Source organism: Cavia porcellus, unplaced genomic scaffold (genome assembly GCF_034190915.1).
Source record: "Cavia porcellus strain 051 isolate PalLab524CR breed Dunkin Hartley unplaced genomic scaffold, mCavPor4.1 scaffold_13, whole genome shotgun sequence".
NCBI lineage: Eukaryota > Metazoa > Chordata > Mammalia > Rodentia > Caviidae > Cavia > Cavia porcellus.
In genome coordinates, this window is record NW_026947496.1 from 17691620 (window position 1) to 17713060 (window position 21441).

The 21441-nt window shown below is 41.8% G+C and overlaps 1 protein-coding gene across 10 annotated transcripts in view; it reads left to right on the forward strand.

Moving 5' to 3' along the window:
* Nucleotides 1-21441, forward strand: part of Phactr1 (phosphatase and actin regulator 1) — a 508872-nt gene that overhangs the window by 281036 nt on the left and 206395 nt on the right. For all 10 annotated transcript variants that reach the window (XM_063259891.1, XM_063259893.1, XM_063259894.1 and 7 more), the window contains one exon: nucleotides 21271-21435. In XM_063259891.1, the coding sequence (XP_063115961.1) occupies nucleotides 21271-21435 (165 nt within the window). The remainder of the gene's footprint in view (nucleotides 1-21270; nucleotides 21436-21441) is intronic.

Genomic DNA, 21441 nt, shown 5'->3' on the forward strand with positions numbered 1-21441 from the left:
ATTTTTCCTCAGCATGCCAAGGTGTTACTCCTAACGTGCAACCTCATAGAGTAAGAGAACAATCAGCAGAGAAAACACCTTACTAACAAATATATTAGCTATTGTTTTGTGTAGAAGGAGACATACCTCACCATGGTAATGGCAGATGGCCCTATTAATCACTATCTCCCACCCAGCCAGACTCCAAACACTGAGGAAGAACACAGAAATACCTACAGACTTTTAAACGTTAAATTGTTAAGGTCGATCTGATCCTCACCATTGCTTTTTGGCAAAGTCCTGGTCTTACAAATGGAATGAGGATTTTCTTTTCTCTTTTCAGCCCCAACTAAATTGCAGATGTAACTACTTAGGTATCTTTCATTCTCACTGTGCAATAACTGTGTATCCCTGACAGAGTCTAGTGGCTGTTATCATCAGAGTACTACATACAAAAGTATTATTGCCAGTTTTATGGACAAGTTGTCTTGTCTGAGGACTGTTAAAATGCACCGTTATATCATTGAGTCTTTTGACAAGCGGCCATATGTAGCAGTTATTGGCAATTAGATAAAGGAGGATTTTTTAAGACCATAATATAATGTTTATTTCTAGCTGTTTATCCTTCTTGGCCCCTCTCAAAAGAAGAAAGAAGAATGTACACTGTGTCAATTAAATCTGTCAGAATCTTAAAGCTTAATTCATGCAAACTGGCATAAAAAATTGCTTTAACTTTTACAGAATGAATCATTCGTGAAAAGAACCACGTTGCTATAAAAACGACACTGACTTAGTTCCACAGAAGACAGTAAAATAAGAGCTACTTCATGTTTTTTTTTAAATAAAATTGTGCATAATTTCTAGGAAATACAATAGTGCAGTATGGTTGAGAAATAGTTCCAAAATTTCTGCATTATCTTTAAGAAAATTTGAAAATTCTCCCTCCATACCTCACTTAGACGTGTATAGGATTTGTATGTGTGCACACACGTGTGCACATGTGTGTATACGTGTGTGTGTCCTACAGTATTGCAAGTACTTATGAAGGGCCAGGACTCATCTCCATCCAATCCACAAAGTTGCATATGCAGCATACACTGCACATGCATTTGCTGAATTGAATTCATAGAAGGTGGTTTGTTGGAGAAGCCACCTTTTGTTAAAGTAGTGAATATAGATTTCTTTTTCCCTCTAAACCACTTCCTTTCATATTTTATCTTAGAAGTTCAGTTACTGCTTTCTTGATGAGCTGAGAAATAGCTCAGAATGGACAGCTTCTGTTTCTCCCCCAGTACATAGACACTGCTGAGTTCTGCAGATAATTACAGAGAAAACTTCTGGTTTCCGCTCTGACTTTGAGGTCCTATCTGAGTGTCACAGAGGGAACCTATTTTTCAGACTTAAATTTTCTGACCAGGGCATCTCCATTTGCAAATAAGGGTCCTTTTGGTCTGACTGGTCTTCCTGATTTGAATCTTGAACCAACCAATTTCTATAAGTGCATCTGGCACTTTTTATGTATCAAGGAGAGTAATTACATTTGCATTTGAGATGGTTTGAATGGCCAAGAAAATTTCTTCTCTGCTAGTAAAAAGCCAAGAAATAGATCAAGAAAGTACTTTCTGTGTTTCTAGAAGGATCATTCAACAAATATTAAATGCTTTTGGAAAGCCTATGAAAATATTGATTTTATGGTGCCTAATTTCTTTCTGTTTAGTGGATCTGCACCAGATCTCAGACAATTTCCATTTAAATAAAAGTCACAGAAACCTTTGAAGTCTTCAGTAGTGGCTGCTTTGTGCACTGCATGCTTGTGAATGTATTGAATTAGTTTTGCCTTTTCTAGTCACTTAGCTGTGAGATTAAAATACAAATTATTTTATTTTCCCCAGGTAAAAATTAATTGTAATATGTCCTATTAGACCAGCTAAGGGGCTCTGTTATTTTTATTAGCTTATAAATTAAACTTCCATTTTTCATTAGATTGCCATTTTCATGTAAATTAAATCCTAAAGGAAAAAGATGAATTTATAATCCAATTAAGCTTGAATTTATTTTATAACATTCCCTTCTGTAAACCCTCCTTATTTTTTAATCTTCCTTTTTTTAAGATAGGAGTTTAACTCCTTTCAAAACACAAGTATTCAGAAGAGTTGTGATGTTTTTAAAACTCAACAGCCATTGTAGTGAATTGTTCTAGTGTCTCTAAATGGTTTCTCCAGCTCTATTTTAAAATGTAAGAAATCCTCCAGGTAAGCATTATAACTGGCAGAATACCAAAGCAATTACATTAAAACCTAATTTTTATGGTGAATTTATAATACTGATATTGGTTGGATTCTTAAATGTGGCCAGCAACTATGTTTAGCATTTAAGTGTACTGTCTCAGGTAATGCAGAATCTATAGGAAACATTATTAGGAAAACATTATTATTCCACAATTTAAAAAGAGGAAATGTGTCAGAGCTTGTGAGGATCACATCGGTCCCCTCCACAGTCATGCTTTTTGATGCTGAATCACATGTACCTCGGGGATAGCTCTGGTCGGATAAGTAACACTCAAAAAGTGTTATGAGGAACTCCTTTGTTCTTGGCACATTCAACCATAGGTTCTGTCAAGTAGCATTTGTAGGTCTGTTAGAATTTAACAGAAAGCAATATGTGTATACCTTGAGTATCCCTAGCCTGAAATTTTTCCAAAATGTTCCAAAATCTAAAACTCCTTGAGTGTTTGAGGTGATACCACAAGGAGAAAATTACATACCATGAAACTCCCTTCATTCACAGAATAATTTAAAACGTTGTCTTCTGATTATTGGTATAATTATCTTCAGATTATTGGTGTAAGGTTTATGTGCAACGCAGCTGAATTTTGTGTTTGGACTTAGGCACCACCGCTGAGACATTTTATTGTATATATGCAGATATCTCAAAATCCAAGACACTTCTGGACCCTAGAATTTCAGAAAAAAAAACTTACTCTTCATTATAATATTGACAATATATTATTCATAATATAAAATATAGACACTAATATCTATTATAAAATACACTATTAAATGCTTTACATATACTCATTCCTTATGACTTCAGCGAGAGGCTCCCTTGATTTCGCCATGTACAAGGGTGGCTACTGAGATTTGATACATGGCTATCTGATGCAAAGATGCTATTAAACCTACCTCTGTCTACCCACCCAGCCCCGCAAAAAAGCATTGAGAAAAAAGAAGAGACTCAAGATCACCTGTAATTTTATCACCCTCAAAGAATCATTTTTCACTATTTCATCTTCCAAATCCTGTCCCTATGCAAAGGCAGATTTATATATAGATAAATAAACTACTATTTTTAAAAAGACAAAATTAGATGATGCATAACATTTGACAGTTTTATTTTCCATTAAACAACAAACTCTGCTAGATTTTCGTGTTAATAACTAGAACTGTCAGCATTTTTAATGACCACATAGACATGCATCAGTCAGACACTTTTTCCTTTATTTAATCAATCCCTTATATTGGACATGTAGGTTCTGTCAAGTAGCATACATGAAAATACAATATTGTATTTTCATACTGCTGCATACAAATGGAATTTAGTTCATGATGCTGCTTTTCAATGCTGGATCAAATGATGAAAGCCAGCAAGTTCCCTTGTAACATATGAGACAAACTTGTGTGAAAAGGTAGTGATGATGTTGAAGGAAAAGACCTCAGTTCAGTTAAACTTCGGATGACACTTAAAACCAAGGTGACTTTTAAAAGAAACTTGAAAACTTTTGGCTTTCCCCTTACATGTGAAAAACGCTCCCAGCATTGTGCCTTGTCAGTGGCTTGCAGGTGGATGCTGGCTCCTGCTCTGCATCTATAGCCACAGAAGTTAATGTAGGAAGAATCTTGACCACCACGGATTGCCCTAATGGGAAATACCATGTACGCCCAAGCCAGAGCCTGTCCCTTTATTTTCTAAGAAATACTCATTTGTTCATCCAAACAGTATTCACTGAGTGCTTCGTGTGTGTTTGTGAATGGTCTTCTTTGCCTTCTGGGGTGAACAGTGGAGCACAAGCGGGTCACTTAGAATAATTCTGGCTGTGGTAACAAAAGTCCTTATGCTTGTGGCTGTAAATGAAGTCATGCATTGTCTCATAGTAGATTCATCTGTGAGGCAGGCACCAGACCTCAATCCATAGCCCCATGATTCTCCACTCTGCTCTCCTTTGCCTCAGAATGCTGAAGAATGGAATGGATAATTCAGGCCTCACATCCCAACACCATAACAACCAGAGGGAGAAATGGGACTGTCTCTCTGTGAGCAGGGAAGTCATCCTTAGACACCCCACCGCCTATACAGAGGTCCCTTGAAGATCTCATTGGTCAGGTTTTAGGAGGCCTACCCATTCTTCAACCAATCATGGCTCAAAGATCCACCCTTTCCAGCTGGGTGAGGTCAGCTCTAGGAAGATGGTCTTCTAGAGGAGAGGGATCAACTTCTCAGTACCATTTGGGTTCTGTTATAAGAGGAGAATGGAGAGCTGGGATATTGCTTAGCGGCACAGCACCTGCCTGGCAAGCTGAAGGTCATGAGTTCCAGTCCCTGAGAGAGAGAGAGAGAGAGAGAGAGAGAGAGAGAGAGAGAGAGAGAGAGAGAAAGAAGAAGAAGAAGAAGAAGAAGAAGAAGAAGAAGAAGGAGGAGGAGGAGGAGGAGAGAAGGGGAGGGGAGGGGAGAGTAGAGGAGAAGAGAAGAGGAGAGGAGAAGAGAGAGGGAGAGAGAGAGGAGAGAGAGGGAGAGAGAGAGGTGCAGCATGCTTTGGTATAGAAGAAACTGCCATGCAACTGTAACACAATTAGCCAGTCAGAGGAAACTATAGGTGTAAATGAAATTAAATAACATATTTACTGTTACTGTCCAGATTAAGAGAAATAATGTTTCACTTTCATGAATTTGAGGTGTTGATGAAATATTAATTAGAGATGAAGGATGGTAGTAATACTGGATGTGATTCAGATACTCTTCCACATCTTTTATTGATACGAAATAATCTGTTTCTGACCAAGACCCCATGAGACAGAGGTAGTTGTTATCCCCATTTTACAGATGTGGTAACTGAGACACAAAGAAGTTAAGTGATTTGGCCGGAGTTACACAACCACTGTTGTGTCCATTGGGAGGATCTTCTAGACTGGAAGTGTAAATATAGAAATACTCACATTAGCAATGCTAATTAAAGCCACAGGAGCAAATGCAATCATCTAGTCAAAGCTGAGCCCTTTGCCCTAGAGATGCAAAAACATCTTAAAAGGAGAAAGGGAGGGAGAAACCCTTCTGAAGATAGGCTTCCTTTTGGTGAATATTTGAGTGTAAAGTAAAAATCAGAAAGGATTTGGTGTCTTTATAAACTGAGGGACAGTTTCTGCTGAGATTGTGCCTGAGAGAGAGTGAGCGTTATGTTATCAGTTGCTATTCTGCCTTTGGTCGATTAGTTTGCATAAACTCAGGGAAGTCACTTCTTTGCAGTAGGATGGGGTTTAGCTGCATAACACAAGAATGACAGAAATTATAAAAACAAAATGGTGATTTCTTGCTCTGTTGTAAAAGAAGTCCAGAAGCGGCCACTTTCAAGATGCTAGGTATGATGGTCCATCAAATTACTGTGGGATTAGCCTTGTTCTCACCATGAGCCACATCCCCACCATCACATCTCTGTTGTAGAAAGCTAGATGCAGGGAAAAGCTGACCAAGGAAATGGCACATCTCTTTTTCCTTTAAGCAGACTTGCCAGGAGCCACTCAAAACCCTTCAGCTTATATCTCATTGATCAATACAGCCACACCTCCAGCCAGAAGAGGCTGGGAAACAGTCTTGTAGCAGAGCAAAAATCAATTCATGTTCATTTAAGAGGAAGGAAGGAAGGAAGGATTTGGCAGCCAGCCAGCCATTTCTTCCACTGTCAATTTACTCTTTAGTAAGAGAGGATTTGAAATATTTACCTCACTTCTCTTGTTGGGGGAGACCTGGTATAGAATATACCTTGAAGGGACCTGGTATAGAATAACTAGGCAAGAGCTTGATAAATGATCAAACGACCCCAGTGGTTACTTTGAGATGGGCACAGACACCTCGCATGTTGTAAGGACTTACATGTGTTCCGAATGGGAAAGGTGTTTTTGTTGTTGTTGTTGGTTGATTTCTTTGTACCACGTATCAAACTCTGCACCGTGAGCTTGCCAGGCAGGTGCTGTGCCACGGAGGGGAATGAGAGGGTTGGGGGGGGGGAAACTAATACATTTCCCTGGCTTTGAGGGATCAAAAGCAAGAAATGTGCATTGGCGAGAGAATATTTCCTACCTGACTTGCATTCCCATGACAAAGCCTTCTGCTTTCAGAGTCAATTTCAGAAGAGCCAAGACTTCCAGTTAGCTCTGCAGAAGCACTTCCTGTCTGGGTTTCCTGTTTCCGGGCAGAGAAAGTGGAGGGGTTTGATGTGGAGATGGCGGGTCACGCTCTTAACGCGTGTGGTCTCCATCACCCTGACTTACTGATAATGCAAGGATTTCTGACGCAGGTCCCTCATGGACCCTGAATGAGGGGACATTTCCATCACTCAAGAGCCATTTATAAGAGACATCAGAAAGCAGAAAGCAAAGATGGCGGGGCACTGAGATGCTATGGCTCCTTATGGTGCTCGGACATTCCCAGGCATGGGTAAAAGAGATGAAGTTTTTTTCACTGATACAATAAATCTAGGGCATCAGGAAATATATGTGAGTATTAACATTCTTCTGAAAGTTTGAACTTGATTCAGAAATGGGTGATCCCTTTGCACTAAATAATGACTTTTCAGGAATATTAGATTACAGGGGGCCAAGGGTGATTTATCATCCATCATGCATGTGATTAGTATGTCTGTATCTATTTCAGATTCCTTTAAGATGAACTAGCATTTCTTTCTGTATGCTTGGTACCTTTTTTTTGGTATTTGTCTTTTTTTTTTGTTTGTTTGTTTGTCTTTTGAGAAGATTCTCACTATGTAGTTCAGGCTGGCCTTAAACTCGCTATGTAGCCCAGATTGGTTTTGACATCACAGTAATCCTGTTGCTCAGCCTCCTGAGCAGTGGGATTCCAGGTGTGTGCCACCATGTCCACCTTCATTGTGCTACTTTAAAGATGAAGAACTCCTTCCCTTTCCTGAAAATCTCTATCTCACAATTTTAGTACTTGATAAATGTGTAAGAAGTGTTTAGGAGTCAGTGCACTCTAACTTCAGGGAACATGTCCCTTGGTGTTCAGAGGGGATGAGTTACAGGGGCCTTCATGGATGCAAAGGTCTGTGGATACTGCAGTCCCTTACATGCAGGGGCCTTGTGCTAGCCTCAAACCTGTGCACATCCTCCATGCAGCACTGCAGATCATCTCTAGGTGACCTGAAGTACCTCTGTGCATGCTGTGTAAATAATTGTTACGCTATGCTGTTTAGGGAATAAGGGCAAATGAAAAGAAAGGTCTGTGTGCGATGAGTACAGGTGCAAGTTTTAAAAAATACTTTCAAGTCACGTTTGGCTAAATCCTGTGGATATGGAACCTTTGAATATGGACAGACAACTGTATGTCTCTAAAGTTCCTGAAGAATGGGTACAGCATTCTCATACAGAATGAGAACAGCAGCTGCAAAGTCAGCCTATTTCTCTGATCCCTATTTTTTTCCTTTTCTTGACTTGATGTCTTATTGATCTGTGCTCAGAAATTTTGGGCAGGAAGATTACTAGTAGAACACTTGCCTAGCGTGTGCAAAGCCCTGGGTTCAAATCCCAATACCACAGGAAAAAAGAAAGTTAGTTTTGAATTTTGCAAAGAGAAAAGTTGTCTAGCTCAAATCAAGCTAATTTAGTTATGATGAGTCTTAATATATTTACAGAACTGCAAAGATGTTGTCTATGTAAATTGAAATACTATCTTAGTTACTTTTCTGTCATTGCTGAGACAAAATACTGCCCAAAGTTAAGAGTTCATAGAGGTGGGCCTGGGGATTTAGCTCAGTGGCATAAGCACCTGCCCTGCAAGCAGGCGGTCATGAGTTTGATCCCCGGTATCAGAAAAAAAGAAAAAAAAAAAAAAAAAAAAAGAGTTCATAGAGGTTTGTAGAGATTTCAGTCAGCTAGCTCAAAAGCAGGATGGCACATGGCAGAGAGGCAATAGTTCATAAAGGAAGACAGCCCAAGTAACAGGAGAAGAGGGAGAGCAAACCTCTTTCAGTTCTTTATATTGTATGCAGGGTACCTGCCTTAGGACAAGTGTAACACTCACATCCTTTATCCTAGCATTAAACCATGAGTTAATCACAAACTCTAAAAGCTCACCTCCATGACTACATGAGGCTTCAGGGGGACATCCAGAGACAGACAATAACATTCTGCCTATGACTCCCCAAGGAGTTACGCACATCCCTTTAGCCAAAGGCATTTAGTCCATCTTTAAGAGTTTTCAAGGTCCTAACAATTTTAGCATTGCTGAAAAGTCCAGATCTCAAGTACAGCAAACTGTTAGCTGTGAACCCCTTTACAAATCTGGGTGGAAACTTTCCTGAACCCACAACTCTTCCATCCTGCATACACCTAAAACTAGCACCATGTGGATGATGTGAAGGTATGCTGCCAGATAGACCAGTAGCCAGGCTTCCCCCACTTCTTGGCTGTAAGGGTCAAGTGCCTGTATCACTGGAAATTCTGAATCTGATTCTGAGGAGCAAATTCTCTAGGCTGCAGCCATTCTGGAACATGATGGTCTGCAGCTTTCTTCTCAAAGCAAAGTCTCTCACTCTTGCAGTATTGAGGTTGCAGTCTGCTACTTTTTGTGATGTCCTCAGGTCATCTGTTATATTCTCCTATCGTTATCAATTAAGATTTTCTCAGCTCTATCTTTGTAGTCCACAGCTTCACAGGAACTTCCTTTCTGGCCAGGTTCATTCATTTTAAATCATTCTTCTAGCCTCTTTGCACTTAATTCTCAACACAGATCTGGCTAAAAGCCCCCAACAGCAACCATGCCACAGCGTCAACATTGAACTGCCTTGAAATTGCTTCTGCCTGATTAATTAGTCTACTGTCCTCAATCTCAGTCTTGAGCAAAGTCTCTGGACACAAGCAAAATGCTGACAAACTTTCTGCCAAGCCATAACATATACCACCTGGAGTCCAACAGCCAATGAAGTCCTTCTTCTCTGCAGAAACCTCCTGAACCTGGTCTTTACTGGCAGGATTTCTATCAGCCTTCTAGTATTCTGAGCTCTGATCAAAATCTCTCATACAGAACAGCCTAAGGCATTCTAGCTTTACTTTTTCAGCTGGCATCTCTGAACCTTTCCAAACTCTTTCCATAAACCATTCCAAAAGTCTTCTCGATCACATGGTCAGGTACAATCATACCAAGGTCCTCATTCCTGGTACCAAATTCTGTCTTAGTTACTTTGCTCCTTGCTGAGATAAATTACCCAACACCCAAAGTTAAATGGGAAAAGTTTATTTAGCTCACAGTTTGTAGAGGTTTCAGTCCATAATTTCCTGGCTCCAAGGCAGGGTGTCACATGGCAGAAGGACAATGGTTCTTTGAGATGAAAGACAGCAAAAGCAACAAGAGAGAGGGGAGTGATAGGGAGAAACAAACCTTTTTCAATCCTTTATGTTGTGTGCAGACTGTTGGCCATAGGGCAGGTATAGTGCTCACACCCTTAACCCAGTGTTAGACCATGAATCAGTCATGAACTAGAAGCCCCATTTCATGACTGCATGAGGCTTTGGAGGAACATCTAGACAAAAACCATAACAAGTACCATATTTCAAATGAAGCAGGAGAAAACAGATGACAGATTGTCTCTTCCAGTTCTCGCTGACAATGTCACTGGAGCAAGTTGGGAAGGAGCTCCTGGAGGGGCTGTTATAGTTCAGTTGCTTTGGGTTGCTCTGGGGAGTGAGTCCTAGTGGATCATCATTACCTGCTTGTGCTGCCACTGTCCATCAGATCTCCAGCAGTGCCCACCTTGTACCTGGTATATAAGATGCAAGTGGGACCCAGGGTGAAAATAGAGTAGCAGGCATAAGCAAGCAATAACTTAAATTTTAAATCAAGCAGTATTTAGGACACCCACTAAATACTTTTGTTGATAGTTTTTCATGTCGATACAGCAATTTTACATACTATCAGAGGTAGGAATCTTGAAGTTAAGGAGATACAATTAATTCATTTGTCCATAGTCACAGAGCTAAGTTATGATTAGTACTTTCCCTTGATGTTTAGAGTCCAAGTCCTACACTCTGGCATTCGTATATTTATTTGATTATTAGAACAAAAATTTTACAAATAAGACTTCAAAATAAATAATAAGGTAAAACTGAATTCTGAACCTCCTAAGGGAAAAAATTGACCCATGACTTTACCTGTCAAAACTGCTGTAAAAATTTATCTTCTTTCTGGCAGAAAAATAATGAAAGGTGCCTGAAGAGATGAACAGTACAAAAAAAAAAAAAAGAAAGAAAGAAAAACTAGGACATTTACCTCTGAAAACAGACTTCTACAGCTCAAGGGAAACTGACAGTTATTTATGAAATTTCCAGCAAATGCTGGAGCAGGATTTCTTTACTTTCTGAGTAGTATTCAAAGTAGACCTGAGTTAGAGCTATTGATGGTAATTAAAATATACACACATGAAAACAGGAGAACTGAAACAAGACTAAGCTAGCAAGAATCAACAGCCCTGCAAACATATTCTTCCCAGAAACACTACTCTATTTGGATTTCAGAGAGTCACTACACAAGTGACAAGCGGCAATGAAAAATTGGTCTGGAAGCCACATAAATAAACTGTAATGTCATCAGAGGAAGAAAATGAGAATTCTGAGCTTGAGAGAAGAAGACTCGAGAAATGATTCTTTAAATGGGATGTGAGGTTTCATACCATTCTCTATTATCCTCCGCTTCATAGCTAACTGTGTGGCTAATATGAAATCTTGGAATGAACTCAAGGACCAGAAAAGGCCTAGAAGCGTGTTAAGCTTGTCAGTGGAAAGAGAAGGGAAGACAGTTTGCAAAGGGTTGAGTCCAGCCTGTCCAGCCTGCTTTTGACATTCCCCATCCATTCGTAAGATGTGATGTGAGAGGGACCTCTTGACTCAGGAAACCTGAATCACCTTGACTACCTGTGTGAACTGGCGTGTTGTGGGCAAATCCCCTCACTCCTCTGTGTCTCTTTCTTGGAACTGTGAAAAAGGGACCAATAAAGAAATTAACGCAGCGTTCAGTATGTTGCGTACCATGGAACTCTGCTCAATGAAATTTTCATGGTGTCCTGCAAGGGAAGCATGAACTAACCGTTTTTTTGTAATTAAGTTTAGGAAGCAAACAGTTAAAGTTTGAAAGATTTTTTTTTTTTTTTTTGCACAGCTGGTGAGAGCTTTCAAAAGGTTAAATTGCAGTGGGATTCTTTGAGAAAATGGTATGCTAATCATAACTGTGATTGAGTTGAAGTGGCTTAAATTCTGTGGATCAGAGTCGGGGCAGTAAATGGGAGGACAACCAAATGACTGCGGATAGAGGAAGATAGTGTTCCCCGCCACTTCAGAGCTGGAACTCAGCACGGCAATGAAAGTGAAGATCAAGACTGTTAGGAAAACTTACTCCTACAAAATTTTTCTTGAAGACCTGAAGAGCTGCATGGAAAAGCACTTAGATAAAACATCTTGTGGATATGGGGTACTTAAAAAAAAATCCCAGGCAATTTGAAGGGTTTGAAAGCTGGTAGATGTCTAGTCTATTGACATCTACCATGTGTGTGCTTCATTTTCAACACTGGGGCTCTCCCTTCTTTGCCATCCATCTAAAGGTCATGGATTGTGCAGCTTGGATGAAAGGAGTACAAGTCTAGCATCTTCAGGGATATAGTAGGTGCATTTCTCAAAGTATGATTTTCAGTTTGCTGGGGTCAGCATTACCTGGACTTCCTGTTAGGCATTCAGATCCCTCGGTCAGCAGATCTAAGAAGATGAGGGATCATAAAATTTAGCAGATATTTTCTTGACATTCTTGTGTACACTAAAGTTTTAGATGCACTGGTTGGGAGAGTCTCATCACAGTTTACCCTCCCTGAACTCCTTCAATTCATACAGTTCCCTAAGGGACATTCAAGGGGAAAAGTGATAAGAAATCCCGAGTGGACAGTTTCTCCACCTGGTACCAGAGGAGACTTCATTTGTGGATAACTCTTAATTGAGCCTCGAGGGCCCTGAAGGGTACTTTTGGTATATGCTTCTTACATCAGTGAGCTTTCTATCACTGTAACAAAGTATCTGAGATAATCCGTGTATAAGAAGGAAAGGTTTATTTGGCTCACAGCACGGAGGCTGCAGTCCGTGATCACTTGGCTCCATTATTTTTTAGCTTGTGAAAAGGCAAACCATTATGATGAGGAGCATGTGGTAAAGCAAAAGCTGCTCGCCTCATGGCAGCCAGGAAACAGAGTGGAAGGGCCCCTGTCCCAGTATCCCTCTAAAGAGCACAGCCCCAATAAGTAATCTAACTTATTTCTGTTAGCTCCACCCCTTAGAGTTTCCATCTCCACCAGCTGGGAATCTGCCTTTCAACACTCTGATCTTTGGGAGACATTTAAGATTAAAACCATAACTCCTGCTAATCCTTACAAGTCAGCATTATCCCCATTTTATATAGAGAGAGCTGACAGGACTTCTCGATTTATTAGAACTCTTGATTGCAAGAGAGAAACTAAATTTAACTCAAGTAAAAAAGAATGTGTTGGATTATGGAGTAAAATGTTCCGAATCCTAATGGTGTCAGGCATAGCTGAATGCAGGAGTCCAGATGATGTGATGGGGTACCTCTCTGCCTGAGTCTTTCTCAGCAATCTTTTTCTTGTTGTGGTTCAATTCCCAAGCTGCCTGTACTCTCAAAAATGGCAAAAAGATTACAAGAAGTTCCATGATATAGGACAAGGACTAGCAAACTGCCCGATTTTTTAAATAAAGTTTTGTTGAAACATAATCATGACCATTTGTATACACTGATCTGTGGCTGCTTTCCTGGGTGAGCTCAAAGTGGAGCATTTACAGGAACACTATATGATCCGTAAAGCTTACATATTTGTTATTTGGCATACGGAAGAATTTGCTGACCTCTGCAGGAGAAGCCAAAGTTTATTGAGGTTTGTTTTGTATCTGAAACGTACTGTTTATTTAATTCAAATATGTGACACCCTAGGGCTTGAAGTTTTTAGATGCATTTAAGAGTCTATAGTATTTAGATGCATTTAAGAACTCTATAAGTTCATTTGAAGTTTAAACAAACAAGTTCTATTCCCAATACAAATATATTCTATAGATTAAGTGAGTAATAGAGTGTTTCATAAGCGTTTTGTAGCCATTACATGTGTTAAAATTCCTGGGAGAAGAAACAGAAATGTTGTGTTGACTGTGTCACGGGAACTTGGCTGATAAGATCTGCTTTCTCAATAAATACAACAAAGCCTGTATAGTTCTAAATGTAGTAAGTCCCCCCTCCTTATGTAGTCATTAGTTTCTTTGTTAATTGACTGCCTATGATCATGGAATAGAAATAGCCTCATCTTTCCAATGTAGCAGTGGGAAAATATAAAGCACTTGATGTAATAAGATGTTCCTTCTCAAAATTTATGAATTGCTGCTGTGACCCAGAAATTCCTTTTGTATTAACCAAGGCTGCCTGAGGGATTTTAAGTTTGTGTCCCCTATTTTTATTAGACTTAAAGCCCATCTAACCTGCAATCCCAGCCAAAAGAGCCTGTCAGCAGCCCCAGTGAAACCCAGAATTGAGACCCGTTGCTTGGCTGAGCTCAATTGCTTCTCTGAATGAATCCGGGAGGGGAAGGGTGGAGTATGCCTGTGCCCACCTCTGAGGTCTGGATGCAGGTCAGTTCCCCTGAACACTGAAGGAGCGGAGAGGTGACTCCCAAGGAAACCCAGGAAGCCCTTGCCATCTGCTGCGAGGCAAATGAGAACTCACATCCACCAGCAGCTACTAAGTGATAGCTCTGAACAGACATCCCTTTTGTTTCCCAAAAAGCATTCTGTTCAGTGAACACAGTGGGTAGCATTTTCTAAGTGAACCAGATTTGAATCATTTCGTGTCCAAACTGAGACTTGCTGAGTGACCACTCGCAGCCCACAGCATAGGTGCTTAATAGAGAATGTCCTACTCATTCCTAGTGTTCTGGAGACCTGGAATGAGTGTCCTCTATGGCATATGCAAACAAATATATATATCTTATAGTGACACTGAATCTGCTTATTAGGGTCAATTTATAAATTGGCTGGTGTTCTGTTTTTCAGAAACCCAGAAATGCCTTTCCTCATCCCTGAATCCTCCTATCCTCCTATTGCTTAGTTATAGTACAGAGATACAAAGAGCCAGATACTCACACAGTGGGCAGATATTCTTGAAAACAGACAAGGCTTAATTTAAAACATGTGCTTCTTTTCTTGAGAAATCACTTCTTTCTGTTCATTAGCCCCTCTCCAGGGTCCTCCACTGTGAAATGGGGATAATGTATAGCCCTACCTCCTAAGGGTAAGGTGAGGATCACGTAAGGTCAGTGCCTGGCATAGACTTGGTGACTGAGAAGCGGTAGCTGCTGTTGATGCTACTGCCAGTATCGCCATTATCATGGTCATTGTGTTAGTGAACTTTCCATCACAGTGATAAAATCAACTTATAATGAGGAAAGTCTAATTTTGGCTCATGGTATCACAGGTTTCAGGTCATGGTTGCCTGGCCCTGTTGCTCTGAGCCTGCAGTGGCACAAGACGTCTTGGGAGGGGCTCTTGGGGGAACAGAGCTGCTCATCTCAAGGTAGAGGGCTGAGATCCGTGCACCCAGTGACCTGACTTCCTCCCACTGGGTTCCACCTTCTTTAGGGTTCACCACCTTCCAGTGTCCACAGGCTTGTGACCAAGCTTTTAGCATATGGGACTTTGGGGGACATGTAAGATCCTAGCCATCACCACCATCCACATCATCGCTGCCATCATTTCTGTCATTAACATCGATACCTCAGGCAGAGCCCTCCTGTTTAGAAAGTCCCCTTCTGTTAGGAAGAAACTGAAACTCTGTTCAGTTTTGGGTATAGAGTGTCCAAAACTCCCAGGAGCATGTGGCACATGGAGCAAGCTACATTGGGAGCCCCAATGTCCTGCTGCTCCTGTCCGTTAGACACCAGCACGGCCCTGGTCCTCCTTTGTCCCAGTGGTTCAGTGGGAGACCAGAATGATCCCGTGCTTCCAACCCTCCACTGCTGAGCCTGTGGCAGCCACACCTCATGAGAAGTGAATGGCAGGGTGCCATCTGAGGTGCCTCATGCCCACCTCTTGGTCCTACAAGCCTTCAGAACCCCCCAGAGCAAACCTGGGCCCCACAAGTGGTGGGTTCAGAGCACCAGCTGGCACAGCTTCTTTTTGGTTCATGGTGATCAAAATCGTGTGTAAGTCTAATATAATCTTTCCTTTATTTCTAAGTAGAAACAAGGCTGGTCCAAAATAAAACAAAACCCAGTCAAGGTATAAGGGCATATTAGAAGCCCAGTCTCTTGAAGAGAGTTCCCTTGGACCCCAGTGCAGGAAAGTCCCCAGGACGTACCTGGCCCAGCTCCTCTGCTCCTGAATCAGCTCAGCCATACCACTTCCTACCTTTTGATGCAGCATTCTGCAGATAGCATCTCCTCTCCCGAGATACCTTTGGGATTGAGAACAAAGGGCTTGACCAACGCAGCCTTCACGTGATTTTTTTTTCATCAGCACTTCGGGCCCGCATTTCTTCCCATCCTCTGACTTTCATCTCATCTTCTCTCATGTTCGTGTGCCAGGAGGCCACTGTTTTGAGCCCTGTTTTGTTTTGTGTCTTTTCCTTTTTAACCTGTGTTAACAAGTTGTCTTCCATCTCCCTCTTCAGCCTTCCAGTTTCGTTATCTAGTAGCAAAGCCCCAGTGTTGAGAACCAGCCTCTGCCATCAGATGAACTGGTGAAAGATGGAACATGGGCCATTAAAATATAAATCAATTAAACCTAACGTAATCCAGTTTGTTCAATAATCTACTGCACTTAAGGGTTAAGCATCTTGAATTTAATAATATACTTATGAAGGATTCATTCAAGTCGAGCTATAATTACGCCTTTGAAATGCTTTCTGTGCCCCTTACCTCTCCAGGTTTTTCAAACGCTCTCCTAATTGATTATAATTATTTTAATGTGGCAATTTCAGAATAATTTTTATCCATCTCCTAAAGATATGGTTCTAAAGTGGCCTTTAATGCTAGGGATGCATTTTTCTGGAGACTGCTAAAAATTTATTTTTGTACCTCTTAAGATTGGGCTGAATGAGTTGACTCAAATACAGCCATTCCTTTACTTATTTAATAAGTTGTAACTGAACACCAATTATTAAAAGCAAACTCAGTAGCAAACCTGAATTATTTTTATCTTCATTTTTTAAAAATAATTCTGCATATAACCTCTTTTTAACCTTTAATATATAATTTAGGTTGGCTGGGCTCAAAAATCTCCAAACTAGATACTTCTTAAATTTTACCTTTTGTGTGTAAATCTGTTTTGGAAACCAAAGGAGACAGAACTCTTCTAACCATAAGCAAACACCCCAAAATATCAAAATTTTGCATATGATTTTTTTGGAGTTCCAGATATCCTAGGGTATGATTGTTACCACATGTAAAAAGTGTTTCATTTTAACTACAGCACATGTTTTGAAGCTACCAGAAGATATTATGGAGCAGGTCACTCAGATTGAGGTTTCAACAAAACCTGAAAAGAAAATTGGAAATTTCTATCATAAAGAATGGGAAGCCATTGAAAGTTCTGGGAAGAGCAGGCTTCTGGAGGAACAATCTGGTACAAGCATAAAACAGAAGTTTCAAAGAAGCAAGATTAAGTTCAAGAATGCAGGCCTGTAGATTTATCAAATCTGGATAAGCTACGCTAACTCTGTAAATGGAGGTAAGAAGAGGAAGGAAAGCCATGGATTTGAAAGAGCAAGTGATCTATGTCTCTGTGGATCTTACTTCCAGCCTGGACTCCAACCCTCCTTCCTGAGGTTTCCCACAGTTATCATTCCTTATGTGACTGTCAGTTTTCCATGACTGTAACAAATATTAGAGATGATTAGCATATAAGAAGAAAGGTTCACCTGGATTGCTGATTTGGAGGCTCCAGGCCATGCATGGAGGATCTGTTGCTTTTATACCTTTAGTGTGCAGACTGTGTTGTGGTGGGAGCACACGGCAGAGCAGAACTGCCTATCTCATGGGCAGGACATGAAGGGGAAGTGGCTAAGGCCCACACTTCCCTCCAAGGCCAGTGACCTGATGACTTCCAAAGAAGCGCCACATTCCAAAGGCTCCACCCACTCCCAATGATGCCATCCTTGGGAACAACCCCTTTGATGGGCTTTGGGGGACCTTCCAGGTCCAGGAGAGAGAGTGGCTCTGACTGAAATGATGTGAAAAGCACCACTCAAGCAGCTGCTACTACCTCTATCTACAAAGAATCACGTTCTAGTTTATCATTGCCCCTAAGCCTACCTGCTGGTCCTTCTCAGTTCTGCTTTCCTGCTCATTTTTTATTATAACTGATTTAAATTTATCTTCTAAATCCGACAGTCTTCTCAACCATTCTGCAACTCCAACTTACGTAAAACATCTTACTGCTTCTAATGATCCATTTTACCCACCACTACTTGAGTTAATCTCCCCGAGGCCCTCATGTGATCTTTACCATTTGCGATTCGAGGCCTCCTGTCAAACCTCTCATCACACGGCATCATCTTCTGGTGATTAATGCTTCTCTGTGTACTTTGATGCCATCTCCCTTGCCGTGGAACTCAGTTTCATAAATTTCTCAACCTCTTCCTATATCTTCTGTGTCCTCCATCTCTTATCCTGTGCTGGATGTACAGCTCACTGTGCACAAGGCAATGAGTCCCCGCTTGCCCAACATGACAGATTTCCAGATCTCCTCTCAGTAGTTCTTATTTATTACTGGGAGCCATAAAACCCAACCTCTAAAGAGCTTTGCAAGAAGGCTGCATTATCTACCTCCAACCCTTTTTCTTCCAGCTACCCAAATCCATGTCTTCCTGTCAGCATCGGCGTTCTCTAATGCATGTGAAATCATCACATCCACCTAGTCACGAAAGCTGAAAACTTGCCGCTCTTACATCCTCATGCATATTTATCCAGAAATTTACCAAGTCAGCAGCTTCTCCCTCCTGGCTGAAGCCCATCTTCCTTCCCATCCTCTGTCACTGCCCTGCCTGGGTCCCAGTTAATCAGGCTGCAGTGGCCTCACACTGTCCTGCCTGGTGCCTCTTTCTTTGAATTTCCTTTTCGCTTGTCTTTGTTGCCACGATGGTTTCCTGAGAAACGGATCTGTGCACCCCGATCATGGGCTTTCTCTAGTGAGCTGACTCTCGCCTTGCTGATTAAAACTGACCTCCTCCTCTGGATGCCCTTCATCTCCTTTGTGCACTCTATAGTCTTTCTTTGGTTTTTCAGTTTCCCCCAAAGCATGTGCCTTCTAACATCCTCTACACTTAGCCTCAGTGTTTACTGGCTTCTTTGCCCCCAGTGCAAGCTCTAGAAGTTGGTATTTTTATCTGTTTTGTTTACTGATGCAACCTAGTCAATGCCCATGATCTGTTTTTTAATGTGATAATGTCAATTTCTCATTTTCAAATTCTCATTCTTTACTCTCTACTAATATGATTTTAAAAAAAACCCTCCTGAGCCCTCTATCCACAACTCTCTGTGATGCACAGGGCTCGCTGGGTCCCTGGAAGTTCTTAGACCTGCCATACGCTTCCTGCCTTCTCAAGGCTTTTGTTTCTGACAGGGTTCTACTTCCACTTCTCCTTCTTCTTCCTTTTGCCAGACCTGGCCACACAGCACCTGCCTGGGCTCTGCTCCGGTGCTGAAGCAGAATCAGTGGCTGTCTCCACTTCACTTACATTAGGTTTCGCTTCATTCTGCCCTGTTGTGGTGTTCTACACGATGATCCCGTCTCTCCCTTCTCTTCCGTTTTCTCGATGAATGGTCACAGTGTCTGGTATTGGATTAAATGGTCTCCCATTAAAAGAGAAGCTGCCATTGCATTGCAACATGTAGAGATCGTCCCCGTTTATGGGATTGTCAGCTATATAGTAGTGCCAAAACTATTCGCATCCAGTAGAAACCATTCTTTGCAGTTTGAATTTGGCCTTTTCCCACAGTACTGATATGTGGTCCAATCTTGTCTTGGATGCTGGGTCACACAAGTGACCACAGCTCCCTGTCAGCCCCATGACACAAGGGATCACAGCTCACACTCTGCAGTGTGCTCTCTGTCTAAGGTAGGATGTGTAGGAGGTTAGGGGGGTTCACTGTATTTTCCACTTACAATATTTTCAGCCATTAGTGGGATTATCAGGAGGTAACCAGATCCTAACTCAAGGGCCATCTGTAGTCAATGGTTTAAGTGCCGTCTTCATTGGAATATGTCCTGGCTGTCACCGTGCTCACCCACAAGCCTTGGCCTCACTGTTTATTCCTTGTCTCAGTGAATAAAGGGAGCCATTGCACCAGTGTGACTCTGGGAATTGGGAATATCCTACCCTCTGTCCTTTGGGCCACTCAGTTGTTCAACGAGTCTTACAATCAGAGTTTCTTCCAACCCACCTCCCAAATCCACTTCCTTTCAGTGCTCCCAAGGGCCTTTGCCAGCTGCTGCTCATCTGTCACCAGTACCTTTGCCGCTGCACACTGCCTGCCACATGGTCAAGGTTCCACGTATTCTGAGGATGAAGCGACCGCCCTCAGTCAATAGCACTTTCACACCACGAGAGGCAAACTCTCAGGCCACACATTGAGCTCTCAGAACTGCATATTTGCAAAAGCCAGGGCGATTTTCCTAAAGGTCATCCTTCAGGGACAAGCACAGTGGTCTGGATTTGCTGCGGCTTTACATGTAATTTTGCTTTCTGGGAAGTTGAGTTCTTTTTATCCCTGCAATTCTGCCAGGGAAATTATTTTCTCTGATTATTCTCATCTTAGAAATTCAAGTTGGGGTATATTTAGCTCAGTGGAATATATAAATACTCATGTAACTTGGAAGAGTTTGTTTTATGCTCTGTGGTGAAAAGACATGGAGCAGTTGTTGCCTTTCGGGAAGGGTCCAGAAGACTTTCATAAGAGATACTGAAAGTCTTATTATCCTTTTGCTGGCTTTCTGTTACTATAACAAAATACCTGAGATGATCATTTTATGAAGAGGAAAGATTTGTTTTGGAGGTTCTGTCTTGACTGATTGATCTCAATGCTTTGGACTTCTAGAGAGTCAGTGCATCGTGGCAAGGAGCACCTGGTGAACAGACTGTTCACCTCATGGCAAGAAAGCAGAAGGAGGGGGAAGACACCAAGGTCCCATCACCCCCTTCAAGGCCGTGTGCCCCATAACGTGGAACCTTTCATTGGTCACCTCTGCTTAAAGTTCTACCACCTCCCAGGAGTGCCATGGGCTGGGCACCAAGCCCTTCACACATTCCTTTGGGGGAACCTTAAAGATCCCAATAATGGCCACCGCAAATGTTCAGGCACCGAGATTAGACTAGCTGTTCCCTACAAATATTCCTAGCCCCCACTCTCTAACAATTGCAACATTCCAGGGAGGGGAAGATATAGAGGAAGTAAGGCAATTGTGAGGAGCTCGTGGACATGAGTAATAGTAATTCTAAAACCAGCTCAATAATCCTGAGGTCGAGCCAGGTTCTCCACACTCGTCAGTGTCCTGAGGTCAGAGCGAAGCGGAGAGCACGGGTTGGTGGAGACCCTGGGCATTTGATACATGTTTTCTTCCTCCTTTATTTCGCAGCAGCAGTGCTGTAGTGGTTGCCTGTGCCAAGTCTTACTAGAGAAATTGCAAATTTTGGTGGGATGGTTGGGTACAGGGTGCCAGCTACAGGTGGGGAGGCAGGGGTCTCCCGGAAGCCAAGGAGTTTGTTTCTTTAAATAAACAAGTGAATTTGGGTGCGAATGGGCTGTTGTGAATCTGTAGGGCTGGGGTCCCTGTCCCCAGTCTTCAGCACTAACCGGAGCTCCAGGCACACGGCTTTTGTTATCTGTAGCCATGGAAAACGCCAGGCATCTGCTAGGCTCCCATCTTAACACTTTTCCATTCTTCTCTTTATTTCCATCTCTTTTCCGCTTGGGAAAACAAGCTGAGGAAGTGGAGAGGCTGGCGGCTATGCGTTCTGACTCCCTCGTGCCGGGCACCCACACCCCACCCATCCGGAGGAGAAGTAAGTTTGCCAACCTGGGAAGGATTTTCAAGCCTTGGAAATGGAGGAAGAAGAAAAGCGAGAAGTTCAAGCACACATCAGCCGGTAAGC